Source organism: Cupressus sempervirens, chromosome 9 (genome assembly GCF_028749045.1).
Source record: "Cupressus sempervirens isolate cs-2001-9-10 chromosome 9, ASM2874904v1, whole genome shotgun sequence".
NCBI classification, from domain to species: Eukaryota; Viridiplantae; Streptophyta; class Pinopsida; order Cupressales; family Cupressaceae; genus Cupressus; species Cupressus sempervirens.
Genome location: NC_143126.1, coordinates 402,760,143 through 402,778,275, shown reverse-complemented (window position 1 = coordinate 402,778,275; position 18,133 = coordinate 402,760,143). Strand labels below are relative to the sequence as shown.

At 37.0% G+C, this 18,133-nt stretch overlaps 1 protein-coding gene across 3 annotated transcripts in view; it reads right to left on the bottom strand.

The window, feature by feature from the left end:
* LOC149538960 (chromophore lyase CRL, chloroplastic-like) overlaps positions 1-18,133 on the bottom strand; it is a 251,884-nt gene that overhangs the window by 192,312 nt on the left and 41,439 nt on the right. For all 3 annotated transcript variants that reach the window (XM_089800353.1, XM_089800352.1, XM_089800354.1), the window contains exons 3-4: positions 15,491-15,551; positions 15,339-15,374 (exon numbers count right to left, since the gene is read on the bottom strand). In XM_089800353.1, the coding sequence (XP_089656479.1) occupies positions 15,339-15,374; positions 15,491-15,551 (97 nt within the window). The remainder of the gene's footprint in view (positions 1-15,338; positions 15,375-15,490; positions 15,552-18,133) is intronic.

Below are 18,133 nucleotides of genomic sequence, written 5' to 3'. Positions count from 1 at the left end.
CTGTGTTATGATTTTTTCCTGTTTCTTAATCATGTCCTTATATATGATGGAAAAGTTTTTTAATGTTAGACCATGGTTAGAAGTGGTATCAAGTGGTAGTAGATCTACAGTATCTTGCATTCCAATTAAATGCCTTCTCATGTGTAGATGGGTTGATGGTCTGTGTTGGGCCTCCTCTTTCATTTTCAAAGCACATATGGTTCTAAATTTTCATAGATTGAGATGTTTTAGTTATTTTCCAATATCATTTGGTTTTAGTCTTTACTAACGAAAGGAACCTAAAAATCTAGTTTGAAAGAAATCAGCATTAAGGATTTCATAGTAAATTGTAATTACTTTAGCTATTTTAGTTTTTCATCGGTAGAGATGCATATCATACATCCCAGACAAGGGGCTTATTAGGCTGATTATAATTTGGATAACTGGCACAAAAGAGAATCGATACATGCAAGTGGTCTGGGTTTCTCATGTCATAATCAATTTTATTGAGGATATAATAATTTGCTCAATAGTATGGCTAGAAAGTGTTTAATAAATAGTGATTCATCTTTGTAGCAAAGTAGGACAGCAGCCAAGTAAACTCTTTGGTATTTGATGATCATATCATTTCTCTTTCATAAAATAAACACTGATGAAAGATCTTAGCCCAGGCGACTGAATGGGCTCCAGTTTTTAATAAGCAAGATGTCCTCATCTCAAGGTTATGTATTAGATGGATATGTAAAAACTTTAGCAATGTCAAAGAAGGTATGCCTTCTTAATGTTAAGTTTTGAGCCTAGAAATCAATGATGATAAATAGAAATAAGAAAAGAACCAAAAACTGAAACAATAAACACCAAAAATATCCTGAGAAAACCCTTTGAAAATGAAGGGAAATACCCAGCCACACAACAAAAGATCTCCTTTATTAATTATAAAATGTTCGAGAGTACAATGCCTATTGCTTAATGCAATATATATAACTTAAGGAGAGACTCTTCACATACCAACCGAAGCTCTCTCCAATTTCCCAAAAACGACTTCTTATTACAATTATAATTACAACTCTTGGAATTTCCATGCCTCAATGCATTTTGAATGACACATGTCATTACATTCAATATTACAATTTAAACATAAGTGTCATTTTCAGTTGAAGGTGACAATAACAATGATTACATCCATATTTCTAGAGACAAAGATCTTTATCACAGCTATCATCTTCAACACTCCCTCTTAGCCAAAGGGAGATCTTTAGCTGAACAATCACACAAAACTGCAACCTAAATGTCAATGATAAAGTCTCATCATATAGATCCTATAAGATTCATGGAATCACTCAACATGAAAACCTATAACAATTACTCATATTCATGGAATCACTCAACATGAAAAGATTTGTAAGGCTCACAGCTAAGCCTTTAATCACGGACTCTCTCAACATGAACTATCATGGAATCTCTCAACATGACATCCAACACCCATCACAGAATCTCTCAACGTGATAACATCATGGACTCTCTCAACATGATGTTCATTATCGCATAGTGAAAGAGTTATCATAGATGATCCACAATCTCATTTATTCACACAAGAATAGAAATAGGCATAATGAAAGAAAGACTTAGTTCCATTTAAGTCTCATATTTTGCAAATACCACAAGTATCACAATCATTATGAAGGGGATTCCATAAGCACTCCCTCTTAATTATGAAGCCTCCCTTTGAAGCTAAAATCTCCCTCTAAATCTCAATGCATCCTACAACCAAGAAAGATAAATGAAATCAACTTATTATAACTAATGTTGAAGGCAAACAACAACAAAAATACTTATCTCCCCAATCCTTGGGATTTCCACATATTCAACCCTAAGTGCAATCCAATACTACAACTCCTGTCTGAGAAGACAGTGAATGTCCTTGCGAGTGCCAGAGAATGTCTTACAAGAAAATGACTCCCCGATAAGGCCAATAGACCATATACTCGCCTCAAACCAATGTCATTACAATACATACTATAGAATTCAGTAAGCTATGTGCCTCAGAGAGTCGTAACTAAAGAATAATACATCGTGGCAACAATAGTGACTTATGTTCTTTCTTCATAGCAAGCATGCACAGGATCAACACAACCATTTCAAAATTAGTGTCAATTATCAACGAGCATGTACAAATGTAACTAAAGATGCATAAATCTATCATAGAATCTTCCAATGGCAGGGAATTCACGGAATAATAAACCTGTGCAGAAGATGCTACTACATATTCTTGACAATTAGATTGCGGGAAAGGAATATTCCAAGACTGAGCAACGCTCAAATTCTTTGTGATTGGGCTCTCTCAATATAGCTCCACCATAGCTGAATGACGACAAATATGAGGATCTTGGGCTTCACCAGTCTTAGGCATGCCAATACAATATTCTATTTTGGCGGCATCCCGAACAAAGTTTGTCTAAGTGTGATGCAGATTAACATTCGTGTAAGATTAATAGCCAGAGTGACAAGGGAGAGGAGCCTTGCCCAAGTCTCATAGTACTTGATCATATCTCCCTCTAGGACTACTATTTTCCAAATGACATTCTACTGCTCTAGCACATTCTCCATCATGAAGAATGTTGACTTTCTCCATATTTTTATTCAACTTTGTGATTGCCACTTCATGGTTTGTGAGAAGAGTCTAATATTCTCAAGTTGCCATCATTATATTCTCAAGTTGCCATCATCAACGATCATGCATACAGCCAACATGATGCAAAAGAAGCAACAATTAGGCCGTTTATAAGGAGAACTCCTAAAATTTGCTATTATTCAACTAGGCTCTGATACCATGGTTAAGTTTTGAGCCCAAAAATCAATGATGATAAATTGCAATAAAAAAAGAGCCAAAAACTGAAACAATAAACACCAGAAATATCCTAGGAAAACCCTTCGAGAATTAAGGGAAAAACCCAGCCACACAACAAAAGATCTCGTTTATTAATAATAAATGTTCGAGAGTACAATGCCTATCGCTTGATGTGATATATATAACTTAAGGAGAGACTCTTCACATACCAACCGAAGGTCTCCAATTTCCGAAAAATGACTCTTTATTACAATTATAATTAGAACTCTTTGAATTTCCATGCCTCGACGCATTTTGAATGACATATGTCATAACATTTAATATTACAATTTAAACATAAGTGTCCTTTTCCATTGAAGGTGGCAATAACGGTAATAACGTCCATATTTCCAGAGATAAAGATCTCTATTGCAGCTATCATCTTCAATACTTAAGTCCTCCAAACATAAGAGGTACATGTAGTTACATACAATACATACAATTAGTTAAATGAAAATTGTTAAGGAATGTCTTCCTCTTAAGTCCTCCAGGTATGAGGCAATTGTAACAATTTTGCATACAAGGTGACCATGCCTCTGGCTAGACCAGGGGTTTTCTTCCCTATTCTTTTTCCTCATGTGCCTCCACTTTGTAGAGGGAAAAATCTATGTATCTTTCTAAATTAATAAAATGAAGGCTCGAATTGTTTATCGATCAAAAAAAAATAGCGATGTCTAAAAATATTGAGAGAGATTTAAAAAGAGTTGTAAGTTATTTTAAAATATTTGATCAATATAAATTAAAAAGAGAGATTTAAATTTTTACTTTTTTTGTCCATCATAAAATTCTAATTACTTTTACCCATAATCTTGAGTTTAATTAATATCAATTGTCAATTCCGAATAAAAATCTAATACATAAACCATTTTTATGGAAACGTAACAAAATAAATAACTAAACAATAAAAATATAAACATATATATAGAATTCATTAACACATCTTCTATCATTTATCCATTATTGATATTTAATTTCAAATATAAAACACTACAGTAGTAAGCAATACATAAGTTAGATATTATTGTAAAAATTTATATTTTTTTAATGAGGTAAACATGCTTTAGTTTTTTTTAGCAATCACAATTATACTTCAAATATCCAGATATACATTATTTTACATTTAGACTTTTTATTATTTTCTTTTCTAATTTAATTCTAATTCAATTTAAATGAATCTAAATTATATTTGGCTTATATTTTAGTTGAATGAACATACATTCAATAATCAAAATAAGCTCTTAGAAATTTTTTAATTAATATATTTTTCTTTAAAATAAAAAAATAATAATTATGGATATCTAGGAAAAGTCCAGAAGAGGTATTTTGGTCTTATAATGGCGATGCTCAGGTGGCTAGTTGGGAATACAAATCGCATGATTTGTTCATCAATAAGATAGCTTTTCTGAGTAGGTACTTTTTTTGGTTTGTATTGTAAATTCAACCACAATTCTAGAATTCTAGCCACAAATCTGCCTGCTAAATTTTGGATTGAGGGTAAGGAAACTGTTCGGGCTGGGTTTTGTTCTGGTAAGATGATTTGCACCTAACAAAACTAGGCAGGGAATAAAGATTATGAAAATAGAGAAGACCGTCAAAACTGTGAATTTCAACATGGTGTCCACTTTGTGGAGAAAGAGCCTCTACAACATATAAATGTATTGTGAGAAACTGTCTTAGCATATGGTGGTGGTAGGATTAGTGGATAGAAATAATATTTCGCAGTTGTGGTTAATTTTGTCGTCCTGAGCTAATCTTGCCACCTCAGCCTCCGCGAGATTTAATCCTGCCTCCGCTATTGCCATCACCTCCTTATTCTGTTTTTATTTTTTGTTATTTTCTGAATTGAATATATTTGAGCTGAATAAATGTGGACAGAGACACAGACTGCTAACGTGGGTTTTTCATGATGCTCTATTAGCTGAAGTTTACACACTAGAGTGTTGTGTCTGTTCAGGATTGAGCAGAACTTCAAATTCCAAGTTGAAAGATTTTAAAATAATAGTTCAGTGTTCTTCATGGAAAGCTTCCGCGTGTGGACAGAAGAGTGAACATGAAATTCGAAGAGAACATTTGTATCATTCTGTCTGCTCAATCCCAGCAGCTTGATTCCCTTACAATTACCCCCGTGAGCCTTCACTCATTCAAGAACTAGTGGTGTCCTGAAAGACTTGGAGCAAGAGTCAAGTTTGTCGAATTTCTAAGCCTGATATGTTTGACTTATTAAGCCTGTGGGAATTTGGGAAAAGGATTATGTTGTGAGTTTTCAATTTCGACAAGCACAAACTTCAACTCCTTGTGGACAAGCCTCTACTTAGTTCATATTTATAATAGGGGAAACAACAAAGATCTGTAAGACAACTTCCCTCACACACACTCTGTAAGGTGACCATCCTTATTTCTATTGCTGTTGAACAAAGTGTTTGTATTGATCTGTATTGCTGTGTTTACAAGTGGAGCTGCAAGTTAATTCTCAGATAGCAACAAGTTTGGTGAGGCTAAACAGATAAAGAAAGAGAAGATATAGAATAATAGGATGCAGAGTGTGGCAACTTCTATAAAAGCTTGTGATGATACAATACGTAGGATCCGATAATTTCTGCTCCCAGACGAGTATCCACAGATGTGAAATGCCTTTGAGAGGAAAGTACTTCTCTATCTTGTCAAAAAAACAAAGTAGTTGATTCCTCAGCAAGCTGTGGAGAATGTGGCTCAACCACTGTTGGATTGCATATGGAAATGACTCTGACTATGATAGTGATGTGATTGTCCGCCAGAGCTGCAAGCTCGGTCTGATCGCTCCTATTGTGTTGCTCTTGTAATGGAAGTAGACTAAGGTTTTGAGATCCATCATAAAAAAGAAAAGTATTACATGCTTCATTAATGCACATTTTTTTATAGTTATCTATTCAGGCTATAACTTTGATAGTGAATCATGTATGCTTCATTTGCATTAGATAGTCTCTTTAATGCTTTCAAGACGGACCAAGAAGGATAAGAGATTGCATTCAAGGAAGAACTTGATAATTGCTACTATGAGACCGAGTTGGTAGTTGGAGACGTTTTTTCAAAAGAGTCTGAAAATCCATTAGAGACAACCTTGGATGAAGAGGTCAAGAGGTTGAAGCAAGAACTTGAGCTTCAAAGGGAGCAGCTACAGGATTTGCTTCAGTTGACTTCCGAGGATCTTGATCATATTGGTTTAGAGGTAGTACACCATGTTGAGATGGTTTCTCTAGCAATCAGCAAACCATAGCAGTCCGAGGACTATGATTCATGGGACGGAGTCTCATGCATGTAGGTTGGAAGGCCTTTATGCAAACACCTAGGTCATGATATTCTCAGATAGATGGATACTTGGTGAACTTGGGATTCACCAAGAGTGATGGAGAGTCCAAAGGCGATTTCAGCAAGTCGGCGAGCCTAACTGAGGTGGGCAAGTTTTTGCAACATTTATAATTCTATATATCCATGTTATATGATCCTATGTTTTCTATTTACTTTAGCTACAATTTATATTTTAGTATGTGATGGACTTATCATTCAAGTTCCTTGTTTATGTATGTTAGGTTGTTAGCTTCTATTTGATGATGTTATAGTATTTTTAAGTTATACTCATAAAGGATGCATGAAATAAGTTTTAAATCATTAAAATCTCTAAATTTCAAAGGGTTTTTTAAATTTTCTCGAGTCATACCCGAGTCACGAGTCAAGTTGACATTGTCAAGTCCAATTTGGGAACAAGTATAACTTAATTGAGATATGGTGCAAAGGAATGCTATTCCAATTGTGGTACATTAGCAATGATGAACAAATGGACCATATTCTCACCAAACCCCTTGCCAAAGTGAAGTTTGTGCATATTAAGACAAGCTTGGAATTGTGGAGGATGAAGTCCTTGTTAAGAGGGAGTCTCAACATCAGTAGTTTCTTGAGATGTACTTTGGTGCATTTTTTCTTTGAAATGGAGAAATTTGAGGTGTCAATCCCCGTAGTGTGTTTTTCTTTGAGATGGAGAAATTTGAGGTGTCGGCCCTTGTTGTGCATTTTTCCCTAAGACGAATAAATTTGAGGAGTCAACCCTCGTAGTGCATTTTTCTCGAACTTGGAGAAATTTGAGTTTTTAGACCTTGCAGTGCAGTATTTTTTGACAAGAAGAAATTTGAGGTGTCAACCATCATAGAGAAATTTTCTCTGAGATGGAGAAATTTGAGGTGTTAGCCCTTGCGGTGCTTTTTTCTCGAAGATGAAAAAATTAAGGTGTCAACCCTCGTAATGCATTTTTCTCTAAGATGGAGAAATTTGAGGTGTAAGCCCTTGTTAATGAATTCTTCTTTTTGAGGGAGAAGTTTGAGGTGCAATCCCTTGTTAATGAGTTCTTCTTTGTGAGGAAGAAATATGAGGTGCAATCCCTTTTAGTGCATTCTCCTCTATGAGGGAAAAGTTTGAGGTGTAAGCCCTTGTTCTACCCTCTGGGAGTACCATGGTAGATCCCCCCTCTAAGAGCAGCCAAGGTGGAGGTCATGTGAGAGACTCCATGACTCAGCACTAGCATTGATTAACCCCCTAGGAGTAGCCGTGGTGAATGTCATGATGAGATGATGACATTGTGTTGTGTGATTCTGTGACAAGCACTTGTGCTCATTTGCATTTCCATTCATGGGAGTAACCATGGTGGATATTACTACATAAATCAGATATCGAGAAGTATTCCTCCCTAGCAAAGAGGGAGTGTGAATGCTAGTGTAGCTATGGTCAAATTCTTTCAAGCCAACATAGATAACATAAAGGCTCTGATAATATCACTATAGATAATATAATAATTACAGTGATAATATAATTATTATATTATTATTATGATAATATAATATTATAATTAGGAGGATGGTGATCGAATTGCAGCTCTGCATTAGGGCCTGCGTGCCCTAGCCGTCTTGTGTCTGGATACTGCGCGTTTGAGGGAGGGTCGTGCTACTTCAGGGGCTGGGAATCTTCAGCTAAGGGTGGGCACTAGTATAGGACTGGCCTGGCCAGCATTGAGCCCATGGGGGGCTATTTTTTGAAGTCTGTAATGCCAAGGCTGCGTTTTTGGAGGGAGATCTACGGCACTCAACAAGTGTGGGGCTTTTGCCCCATCTTCCTTTCATGGTTGCTACATTCCAATTCTTTGGTGAATGGGGGACCGAGGGATAGTCTCTTCGCAAATTCCTGTTGGAGATATGGAGATGGGTGAGCCATTTTCTTTGCTGCATGTCAATAATAAGACTCCGAATGGTAAACCGCAAGCAGGGGAAGGTGATCCCTCTCCAAAAAGGATGTTACGAATTAAGAAAGTTAACGGTTGCTTGCAAAGATCTAAGGACCGGCCTATTTTGGTTATTCAACCAGAACAAGTCTCAGAGGATGTCGAATACTGGAGTAATCATGCCCTTATTTGTAAATTTTTGGGCCTTCGCCTTTCTTTGCCGGTGTTAGAATCCTAGGCTCGTCGGGTGTGGAACCTGGAAGGAGATATGGAGATTTTGCTAGCAGCCAATAACTATTTTATGGTTATCTTTTCAAGCATGATGAATAGGAATAAGACTTTTGACGGGGGGCCCTATTTCTTTAACCAGGTGGGGCTCTTCATCAAACCCTGGCACATGGGATTCAACTCTGCTAAGGAGATCCCCTCACGAGTTCCGGTGTGGGTTCGCTTGTCGAGGCTTCCTTTGGAATTCTGGAGGGAAGACATTCTTCACTCGATCTCTTTGCTACTTGGAAAATCTATGGATTCGACTACTCAGACACAAGATCGTAAGGTAATTTCTTTTGCTCGCATTTGTGTTGAAGTTATTTTAAATAATCCATTGCCAGATTCTATGGAGATTTGCATGGGGTCATCTTCCTGGATCCAACAGCTGGACTACAAGACTCTTCCATTTAGATGCAGAATTTGCCATGAATATGGTCATTTACATTACAGATGTCCCAGGAACAAGTCCCCCTCCTTGGCTGCCCCCGGTCCCCCTAAGGAGGACGTGGGGAAGGCCCCTTCATCTACTGGACCTGTTGATAGTGAGGGATTTATTCAGGTCAAGTCTCGTAACAAAGGCAAGGGAAAGAAGAGAACCTGGATGGACAGGCAGGCTGATGACACCTTTAACATATATGATGCCCTTGGGGATATGCTCCAAGAGGATGGCAATCCAGTTGAGCTCTTTACCGGGGTTATAGGTCAACATGAAATTCCAGTTGAAGATATGCAGAAAGAGGACTCGATTCTATCTGCAGGGGACCAACAGGCTGGACAGTTGGATATTGATTTGCCACCTCTTATTCAAGATATTGGAGACCTCAGAGGGTTACAGGGTTCAAAGGGCTCGGTCTTGGTGACTCTTGATCCCATTGCAACTAAGGGGACCATAGATTCTACAAAGTGCAATAAGGCTCCTCCTGTCTTAGGCATACAACAGAAATCCTTCAAAAAGGGGCCTTTAGACAAATCATCAAAAAGTGGTAGAAAGATTGATGAAGGGAAGGTGAAGATAATGGGTGAAAATTTGGTTGTGATTCTCATTTCTCCCAACCCCATAAATGATTGTTTTGTCATGGAATGTAAAGGGGTTGAACAGCATCCCCAAACAAAAGGTTGTTCGTAGTTTAATATGTTGGATATGTCTTCAAATTTGCTAAGGGATATGATTGGTTTCTTGAATCTCATTGATGTGAAGCCAACTAATGGTGTCTTTACATGGAATAATCGGAGATGTGGTGGCGAGGCTACCTCAGAAAGGTTGACAAATTTTTAGTTTCCTGCTACTGGATGAACAACGGGTGGGCCACCAATTCTAAAATTCTTGACTGGAGGGGCTTCAACCACTGGCCTATTAAACTCTCTACCACCCCTTATAGTGCCACCAAAAATCCCTTTTTTAAATTTCAGTGGATGTGGTTAAGAGACTTGTCCCTTCCAGACTTTATGTTCGATTGGTGGTATGAGGGGAAGCCTGCCCATGGGACGGCTATGTTTTCTTTCCATAAGAGGCTCCAACATGTGAAGTTCAAGCTTAAGAGATGGAATAAATAGCATTTTGGGAATTTACATGCTCAGAAGCTTGCTGCTCAGACCAAGATGAATAATATTACCCATCAGATTAGAGACCAAGGGTTGACCTCCAATCTAAGTAAAGCTGAGTCCTCGGCCCTTATGGGATTGGAAGAATGGGAGCTTCGGGAGGAGATTTTCTGGAAGCGGAAATCTCGTATTGATTGGCTTTAGGAGGGGGATAGGAACACTGCTTTCTTCCATAACTTAGTCAAGGCCCGGAGGCAGGGGAACTCTTTCTCCTCTCTTGTCGCATCTGATGACACTCGGATCTTTTCTTGTGAAGAAATTTCTAGGGAAGCTGTCAATTACTTTTCTAATCTATTCATTAGGGAGGACCTTTCTGCTGGGGCCGAGGAGCAAGCCATCCTGGATTGTATTCCCCACCTTGTCTCGACTGAGATGAATTAGGCCCTCTTAAGTCCTATCTTGCTACCTGAATTGGAGAAAGTTGTGTTTAACATGAAGAAAGGTAAGGCCCCTGGCCCGTATGGTTTTCCGATTGAGTTTTTTCAAGAATTCTGGGAGATAGTGTAGTATGATCTCCTAGATGTGGTCCAAGAATCACATAGGAACAAACAGATGCTGAAGTCTTCGAATTCTACCTTCTTGGCTCTCATACCCAAGAAAGAAGGGGCTAATTGGTTGGACCAATTCAGGCCTATAGCATTATGCAACGTTGTCTACAAGATCATCACCAAATTGATTGCTAAGAGACTCAAGCCATTACTCAGGTCATTGATATCTACAGAACAGGGTGGATTTGTTGAAGGCAGACAAATTCTGGATGGGGTTGTGATAGCAATGGAGGCGGTCCACTCTATGGCTACTTCTAAAGAGAAAGCTATGTTCATTAAACTGGACATGTCTAAAGCCTATGATAGGGTGAGTTGGGAGTTCTTACAGAAAATTCTTTTGGCTTTTGGGTTTTGATGACGAGTGGGTGGATTGGGTTCTTAGTTGTGTGACTTTGTCCTCCTCCTCTGTTCTTATTAATGGGAAACCTTTAGATCTGTTTGGTGCTTCTCGAGGTCTACGGCAAGGGGATCCTCTATCCCCCTACTTATTCATCATCATGGTGGAGGATCTTGGGAGATTTCTAAGATCTCAAGTGTGGCAGGGTCTTATCTAAGGTTGGAGCTGGAATAATGATAGTCCTTCTTACTCTCATCTTCAATTTGTGGATGACACCGAGTTGATGGGCATGGCTAGAATCAGTGAGGCAGTGAATATTAGAAAAGCTTCGAATACCTGTTTGAAAGCCTCAGGTTAGAGGACTAATGATGATAAATCTTATATTTATTTCTTTAATACCCCTCGACTTATACAGAGCAGGATTGCTAGAATTCTTAGATTCCAAATTGGATCCCTCCCTTTGATTGACCTTGGGGCCCCTTTGTCCTTGGGTGATCAGCGGAGGGGCTATTGGCAGGGGATTTTGGATAAATTTCGAAGCAAGGTTAGTCACTGGACTTACAGGTGGTTATCTTCTGCTAGAACAATGGTTCTGTTCAAGACTGTGGTGCAGTCTCTCCCCATTTACAGGTGTTGTGTTCAAGTTCCCCCCTCTAACTTTGTGAGGGACTTTGATGCTTTATCTCGGCAATTCCTTTGGTCTGGTGGACTTCTTTCCTCGAAGTGGTATCTGGTCAAGTGGGAGACTGTATGTAGGCATAAGCATGCAAGTGGCCTTGGTCTCAGATCGATGGCTCTTGTTGTCACGGCTTTGGCTGCCAAGCAGTACTAGAGATGGTGCAACAATCAGGATCAAGATTGGGCTAAGATTCTTACCCATAAGTACTTCCTTGGAGGTGATTGCTCTGATGTGCCATGGCTTCCTTTGGTGGATAAAGGCTCTTGTATTTGGGACACTCTCAAGAAGGGAGCCCAACTAATTAAGGTAGGTCTTTTCAAGATTTGTAACAGAGGCTCGAAGACTCTATTTTGGCAAGACTCTTTGGATGGCCATCCTCCCATTCTCTCTAGCTATCCCCAGCTTCAGCCTCTTTGTCATACTTTTACTAATGTTGGATGGTTTAAGGTGGAACATTTTAAGACTGTCAAGCAATTGGGTCAGGTGGAGGTGACTTGCTGGAAGGATCCTCAGGAGTGGTCTGCTAGTGGCTCTGATGAGGATCGAGCCCTCCTTTCTAAAGCTTTGGAGAATAGGTTTTGTAGCTCCCTCAATGAGAGAGACATCCTGGCTTGGAGTCCTAGCCCAAAAGGTAAATTTATTGTGGCTCAAGGATATGCTACACTTGATAGGAAATTTCATGGTCCAGATGAATTGCAGTGGTGGAAGAAAGTTTGGAGCAACTTTTCTTGGCCCAAATGTAATTTTTTCTTATGGTTGTTGGCTCAGAAGAAATGCCTCACTTGGGAGAATCTTCGCAAATGAGGTTTTCAGGGTCCCTCTGTTTGCTTTCTTTGTTCGCACAACGAAGAATGTGCCTCCCACTTGTTTTCTCTCTACCCCTTTTCGAGGGAGATATGGCATAGATGGTGGGAAGCTTGGTGTCAAGGTTGTATTCATTCTACTTTTCTAATTGATTTTTGGGACAGTTTGGGCAGACCTCGAGTGAAGACTCCTTTTTTGCAAGTTGCTTGGATGGTTGGGCCATTTTTCATTCTCTGGAACCTTTGGTTGGAAGGAAATCGCAAATTTTTTTGTGATTCCAAATTAGGAAGCTTTCAACTGTGGAAGGTGATTCTTAATAGGCTTCAAGAGACTATTTATGCAAAGTGTGATATGTCTGTAACCATAGATCCTGGTCTGTAACCATAGATCCTAGAGATCAAGTTATTGTGAGAAATCTGAATTTGGGGGATAATAGTCGAGGATGCACTCTTGGTAAAAGATCTCGACATGTTAAGCAACGGGTTTGTTGGGTTGGGAGATGGACAACCCCCTCCAGCTGGGATCTTGAAGATTAATACAAATAGCTCATCTCGGGGGAACCCTGGTCATGCTGGTATTGGGGCTATAGGTAAAGGTTATGAAGGTGATGTTGTTTTTCTCTTCTCTGTCTACAAGGGTCAACATTCTAATAATCTGATGGAGGCCCTTGCTATTAAGATGGTTGTTGAGCGCGGATGCTCTTTAAGGTGGAAGAAGATCATCTATGAGTCTGACTCCCAAAATGTTGTGGATATGCTGAATAACCAAAGCTTGGAGGATGTTAGTTGGCAACTTGCCTCTTTGGCCAAACAAATTCTTAGTCTTTGTAGCTCCTTGGACTTTGTCACTTTTCGTCATATCCCTCACGAATGGAACAGAGTGGCAGATTGTTTGGCAAAGTGGGCTTCAGAGAATGTGGGTAGATGGGATATTAGAAGTAGGGATGAGTTACCTTCCGAGTATTTTGAGATCTTTGAGCAATTGTTAGTGGAAGACAGGAGTATGTAGTGTTGTCAAAAAAAAACAAATATATATAATATTATAATTATATTGATAATATTATTATTGTAAAAGCAAGAGCCTACAACATAATGGTAAGTTGTGAGCCTCTTATTTGGGAGGTCTTGGGTTCGAGTCTACTCAAGCTCACCATATAATAATAATTAATCTCAACAAATAATAATAAATAATCTAGGCTTTGGCCCATTACCTATGAAAAAAATGAAAAAGGAAAGAAAGGAGAAAATTAAAAAATAACATATTATTATTGTAATATTATAATTATATTTGATAATATAATTATTATATTATTTTATTATACTTATATTGATAATATAATAATTATATATATTGAGAAAATATAGTTATATATTAATTAAATATATTATTTATAATTAACTATGAGAGATAATCGATATAATAATACAATATAATTCAGAGGGCCTCAAGTGAAGAGTGGTCACCCTTGGTGGAGGGGCACCACTAATTTATATATATATATATAGGAAGAGCAAAAACTTTCTCTCTTGGCATCCATAATACTTACAATCAGAAAAACAACAGTTCCAAACTCAAAATATATATTTCAATTTCATATCTTTCTCATATATTTCATAGGAGCTATTACCAACAAACAGTGCTGAAATGCACTATTTTCCCCCATTTTTCCTCTTAACCCGAATTTCTCTCCCCTAGTTTTCTTGCATGCATTCCAACAATTTTAACCCCCCCCAGGCATAATAGTTAAACATACCTTCCAACTTTCTTCTTTCTTACATTTCCTAATACCTATTTTCAATGGACATCTTAGAAGCTGCTGGTATTTCATGCAAAGAATGCCATCAAAACAACAATATTCTTGAAATGATAGTTTCCTCTTGTCGAACAAGCTCCATCTCTAAACAGCCATCAAGCACAACAAACTTGTATCCTTTCTAAATGGGAACCTCCTCCCCCTCAACAATGCCAAGATAATCCACAGTGTTACACATACACAAAAAAATCCTTTGCATATCAGTCCAAAGATTTTCTACATGCTATGGACGAAAAAAAAAGGTTTTTCTTTAAAAATATATTTATAATGTTCTGCGAGAAAAACACAAGCTAGAGAATTTTCAAACCATGTCAACTCAAGTTAAAATAGAGCTATAAACTCCAAATTGATTCAAGGTCAACCAAACTGAGGAATTATTTGATTCAGTTGAGAATCTCTGCTGTCTCTGGGAAGCTATCCAAGGTTATCAAACAAAATGGGAGATGTTCAAGATAAATAAGCTAGAAAGAACAATTATAGAAAAATATTCCTCCTAGCTAGAAATGAACCTCCAGTTTGTTCCTTGTTTAAGTCAAGAGGTTAATTTCTTTTGGATAAGGTATGTTTTGCTCAGAATAATTAGATTGAAAAACGAAAGGTCAACCCTTAAAAATCATTTTGTTCTATTTTTTTATGTATTGATATCTTATTTGACTGTGGAAAATAAATTTAAGTCTAAGTCTAATAATACCAATTTTGTAAATAGATATAGAAAATAGAATTTTGAATATCACATGCATGTGTTGAAAAAGGTGTAAAAACTATAGCTTGAAAAATTATATACATTAATTCATTTCATTGTAGCTTATAGGACTTTTTCATCCCCGTGACATAGATACAGAATGATATGGAGTGTTTGCAAACTGCTAGGGATGCCAGTAGGCTTCTGGATGTCAGAAGCCCTCTTTTTTAATCTTTTCCTCCAAGAGATTTAAGTTTTCAAAGTCAAATGCCATATTCTAGACTCACTACATATGTTTGACAAAGCCTTTCAAAGAGGACCATAAATTTCCAAGTAATCATTTTTATGAAAGCATGGCACTATGGCTTTGATCAAACTAAGGAGCTTCCCTTGATCAAATTAAAAATATAACATTCCGAGGAATATGCTGAAGAAAGTAAAGCATAGGAATAACTAGTATGCATAAAACAAGAAACTATTAGAAAATATATGCACCTGCCGATGAGGCTTCACAGGGGTTCTAGAAAGTGCCTGGGAATCACATCAAAGTTGATTAGAAAACAGGTTTATAGCCTGTTTAATGGTATCGAGTATTAGAATGCAGTGCACTCTTCAAAGAATCTTAATGCGAGAATTGCATAACTTACCTGCTCAAAATAGAGAAGCTTTGATCCATTCACCAGTTCCATTGCTGGGCATGCCATCATTCTGCACTAGAGATGCAATACTAGAATATTAGAAGATATATTTTACAAAAATCTTACTATTTGGAGACCTAGTAAAAGAGGTCTTATAAATACTTCTTGGAGTAAACTAGATAGCTCAACAAGCAATGGATTTAGAAATGTAGCAACACAGCTGAAACCAGATAAATGTATGAAAAATAAATTTATACCAGATTTCATATAAATTAATAGATTGAGTATATTTTATTATCAGAGCCACTACGTCCAAATGCCCCCGATTGTTCATATTCATATTTTATTTATTGTTGTATCACAGAAGTAATGAGAATTCCTCAGAAATTGATGCAGGGCAACCACAATACAACTACTGATTACCTTTAAAGTTTTAAACTAACAATTGATGGCTTTAAGTATCCTACATTAATAAATTCTATTATCCCCACTCATTGTAACTTGTAAGAGAGTAAATGATGCATTTGAGAATCTGATTATGCGCATTATTGATAGGCCACTTAAGATCACCGGAGACGAAGAAAGTGGATACTGAATATGAAAATTGCTTTGCCCAATTTTCAACATCTACATTTATCAAATTTCCCCTGATTGGGCATATTTATTATTTATATGCCTGCTATTGGTATATCACAGAAGTTACCACTGTTAAGAATATTAGCATTTACAGTATTGAAACATATGCTCAGTATTTTGTAATTTATATATATAGAAAATCACTATCGGTTTAATATTACTGCTTCTCATTTTAAATACATTGTCATTATGTATTGATTACTTCAGAACTGTCTACTGCCGATTAACATTATATCAAGATAATGAAAGGCAGTGATAACCGTATGGGTCACACCGCTTGGATTATCGGGTGACATCCTGTATTCATCTTTAGTTTGGTTTGTAATCGGGTCTCCCATCCCGTGAATTGTATTAGTTTGACTAACTAATCATGATAAGCTGGTGCCAGTTCATATGTACATTGAGGCATGACCACATAGGGTCATGCCCCTACTTGGTGATGCTTCAATATGTATATATCAACTTCTATCTCATATCTGAAGATCATATCAATAACGTGGCATACTGATCTCAGATAAGGATAGTATATTATCACAGCAAAAATATAAAAAGTCTGCCATTGCATAAGTAAGACACCAGTCTGCTATAACCTAGAATACAGACTAAAATGCTTTGATAAGTCTACACCAACCACGATCTATTAAAACTTACATGGTATCAAAGCCTACTTGCAGAGAGACTATCAAAAGTGTTGCAAACATCTCAAATAACATAAGAGTAGAAGATAGACTCAAAGGTGCTGTAAACTTTTTTTCATGGAAAATTCGGATTACCACGATCCTTGAAGAACTAGAACTAGAATCCTTCATTGAATTTGATAATCCGATTCCTGAAGATGAAACAAAAAAAATCACTCGGAAAAGGCAAAATAATAAAGCTAAGAAAATCATAGTAGAGTCCGTAAAGGATCGCATTCTTCCTTCCATTTCAAATCTGAAGAAAGCCTTTGAAGTATCCACAACAATAAAAAATGCATTTGAAATAAACAACTCAAGCAAATTGATTACTCTGAAGAATCAATTGATGAATACTAAAATGAATAAGGGAAAAACAATCTCATCTTATTTTGGAAGAATCTCTGAAATTAAAAATCACCTAAATTCCATTGAAAACAAAGTAGAAGATCAAGAACTCTCTATATTAGCACTTAGAGGATTACCACTATCATGGGAAGCATTCATTCAAGTTGTCAGTAGACCTTCAATTCCTTCATTTGATCAACTAAAAACTGATTGTACATCAGAAGAGTCAAGATTAATTTCCAGAGGTATTGTATCAAATCAAGAGGGAGAAAATCAAGCTCTTTTCTCAGCTCCAAATCATCAAGGGAAAAAGAAGAAATTTAAAGGAAAGAAACATGACTATAAGAAAAAGAATAATAAGTTCAACAGTACTAATCTCTCTAAAGTTAAATGCTATAAATGTGAGAAATTCAAACATGTCTTCAGTAAATGTCTTGAAAAGGAAAGAATCTTAGACTCATTAGCTGAAAGTAAGAAAGATGAAAATCTAGTATTCAACTCTGCTTTATCAAGTGAGATAAACTCTAATGAAAGTGTGTGGATAATAAATAGAAGTGCTTCCCGATATATAACAGGATTCAGGGACAAATTTGAAAAATTGAAAATTGCAGATATGAATGAGTTACTATTGGAGACAACTCCACTCATTCAGTCAAAGGTATTGGGACCTGCTCTATTCAATTAAGGGCTAGAGTTACATTAAGGTTGAAAGATGTTCTACTTGTACCTAGAATAAAAAGAAATCTAATTTCAATCTCTGGATTAATGGGTGAAGTATTTCAAGTCACATTCAACAAAGACAAAGTCTTGTACTGGCCTAAAAACTCAAGTCTAAAAAATGTTATCACCATAGGGACTAGAGATGGGACCTTATATTAACTATATAACATTCAAAACCAAACTCTTAATAATGAAATAACAAACTCTAATGAAATTTGGCATAGAAGACTTGGGCGTATTGGTTTTAGTTCACTACCAAAGATAGGAAAAATCA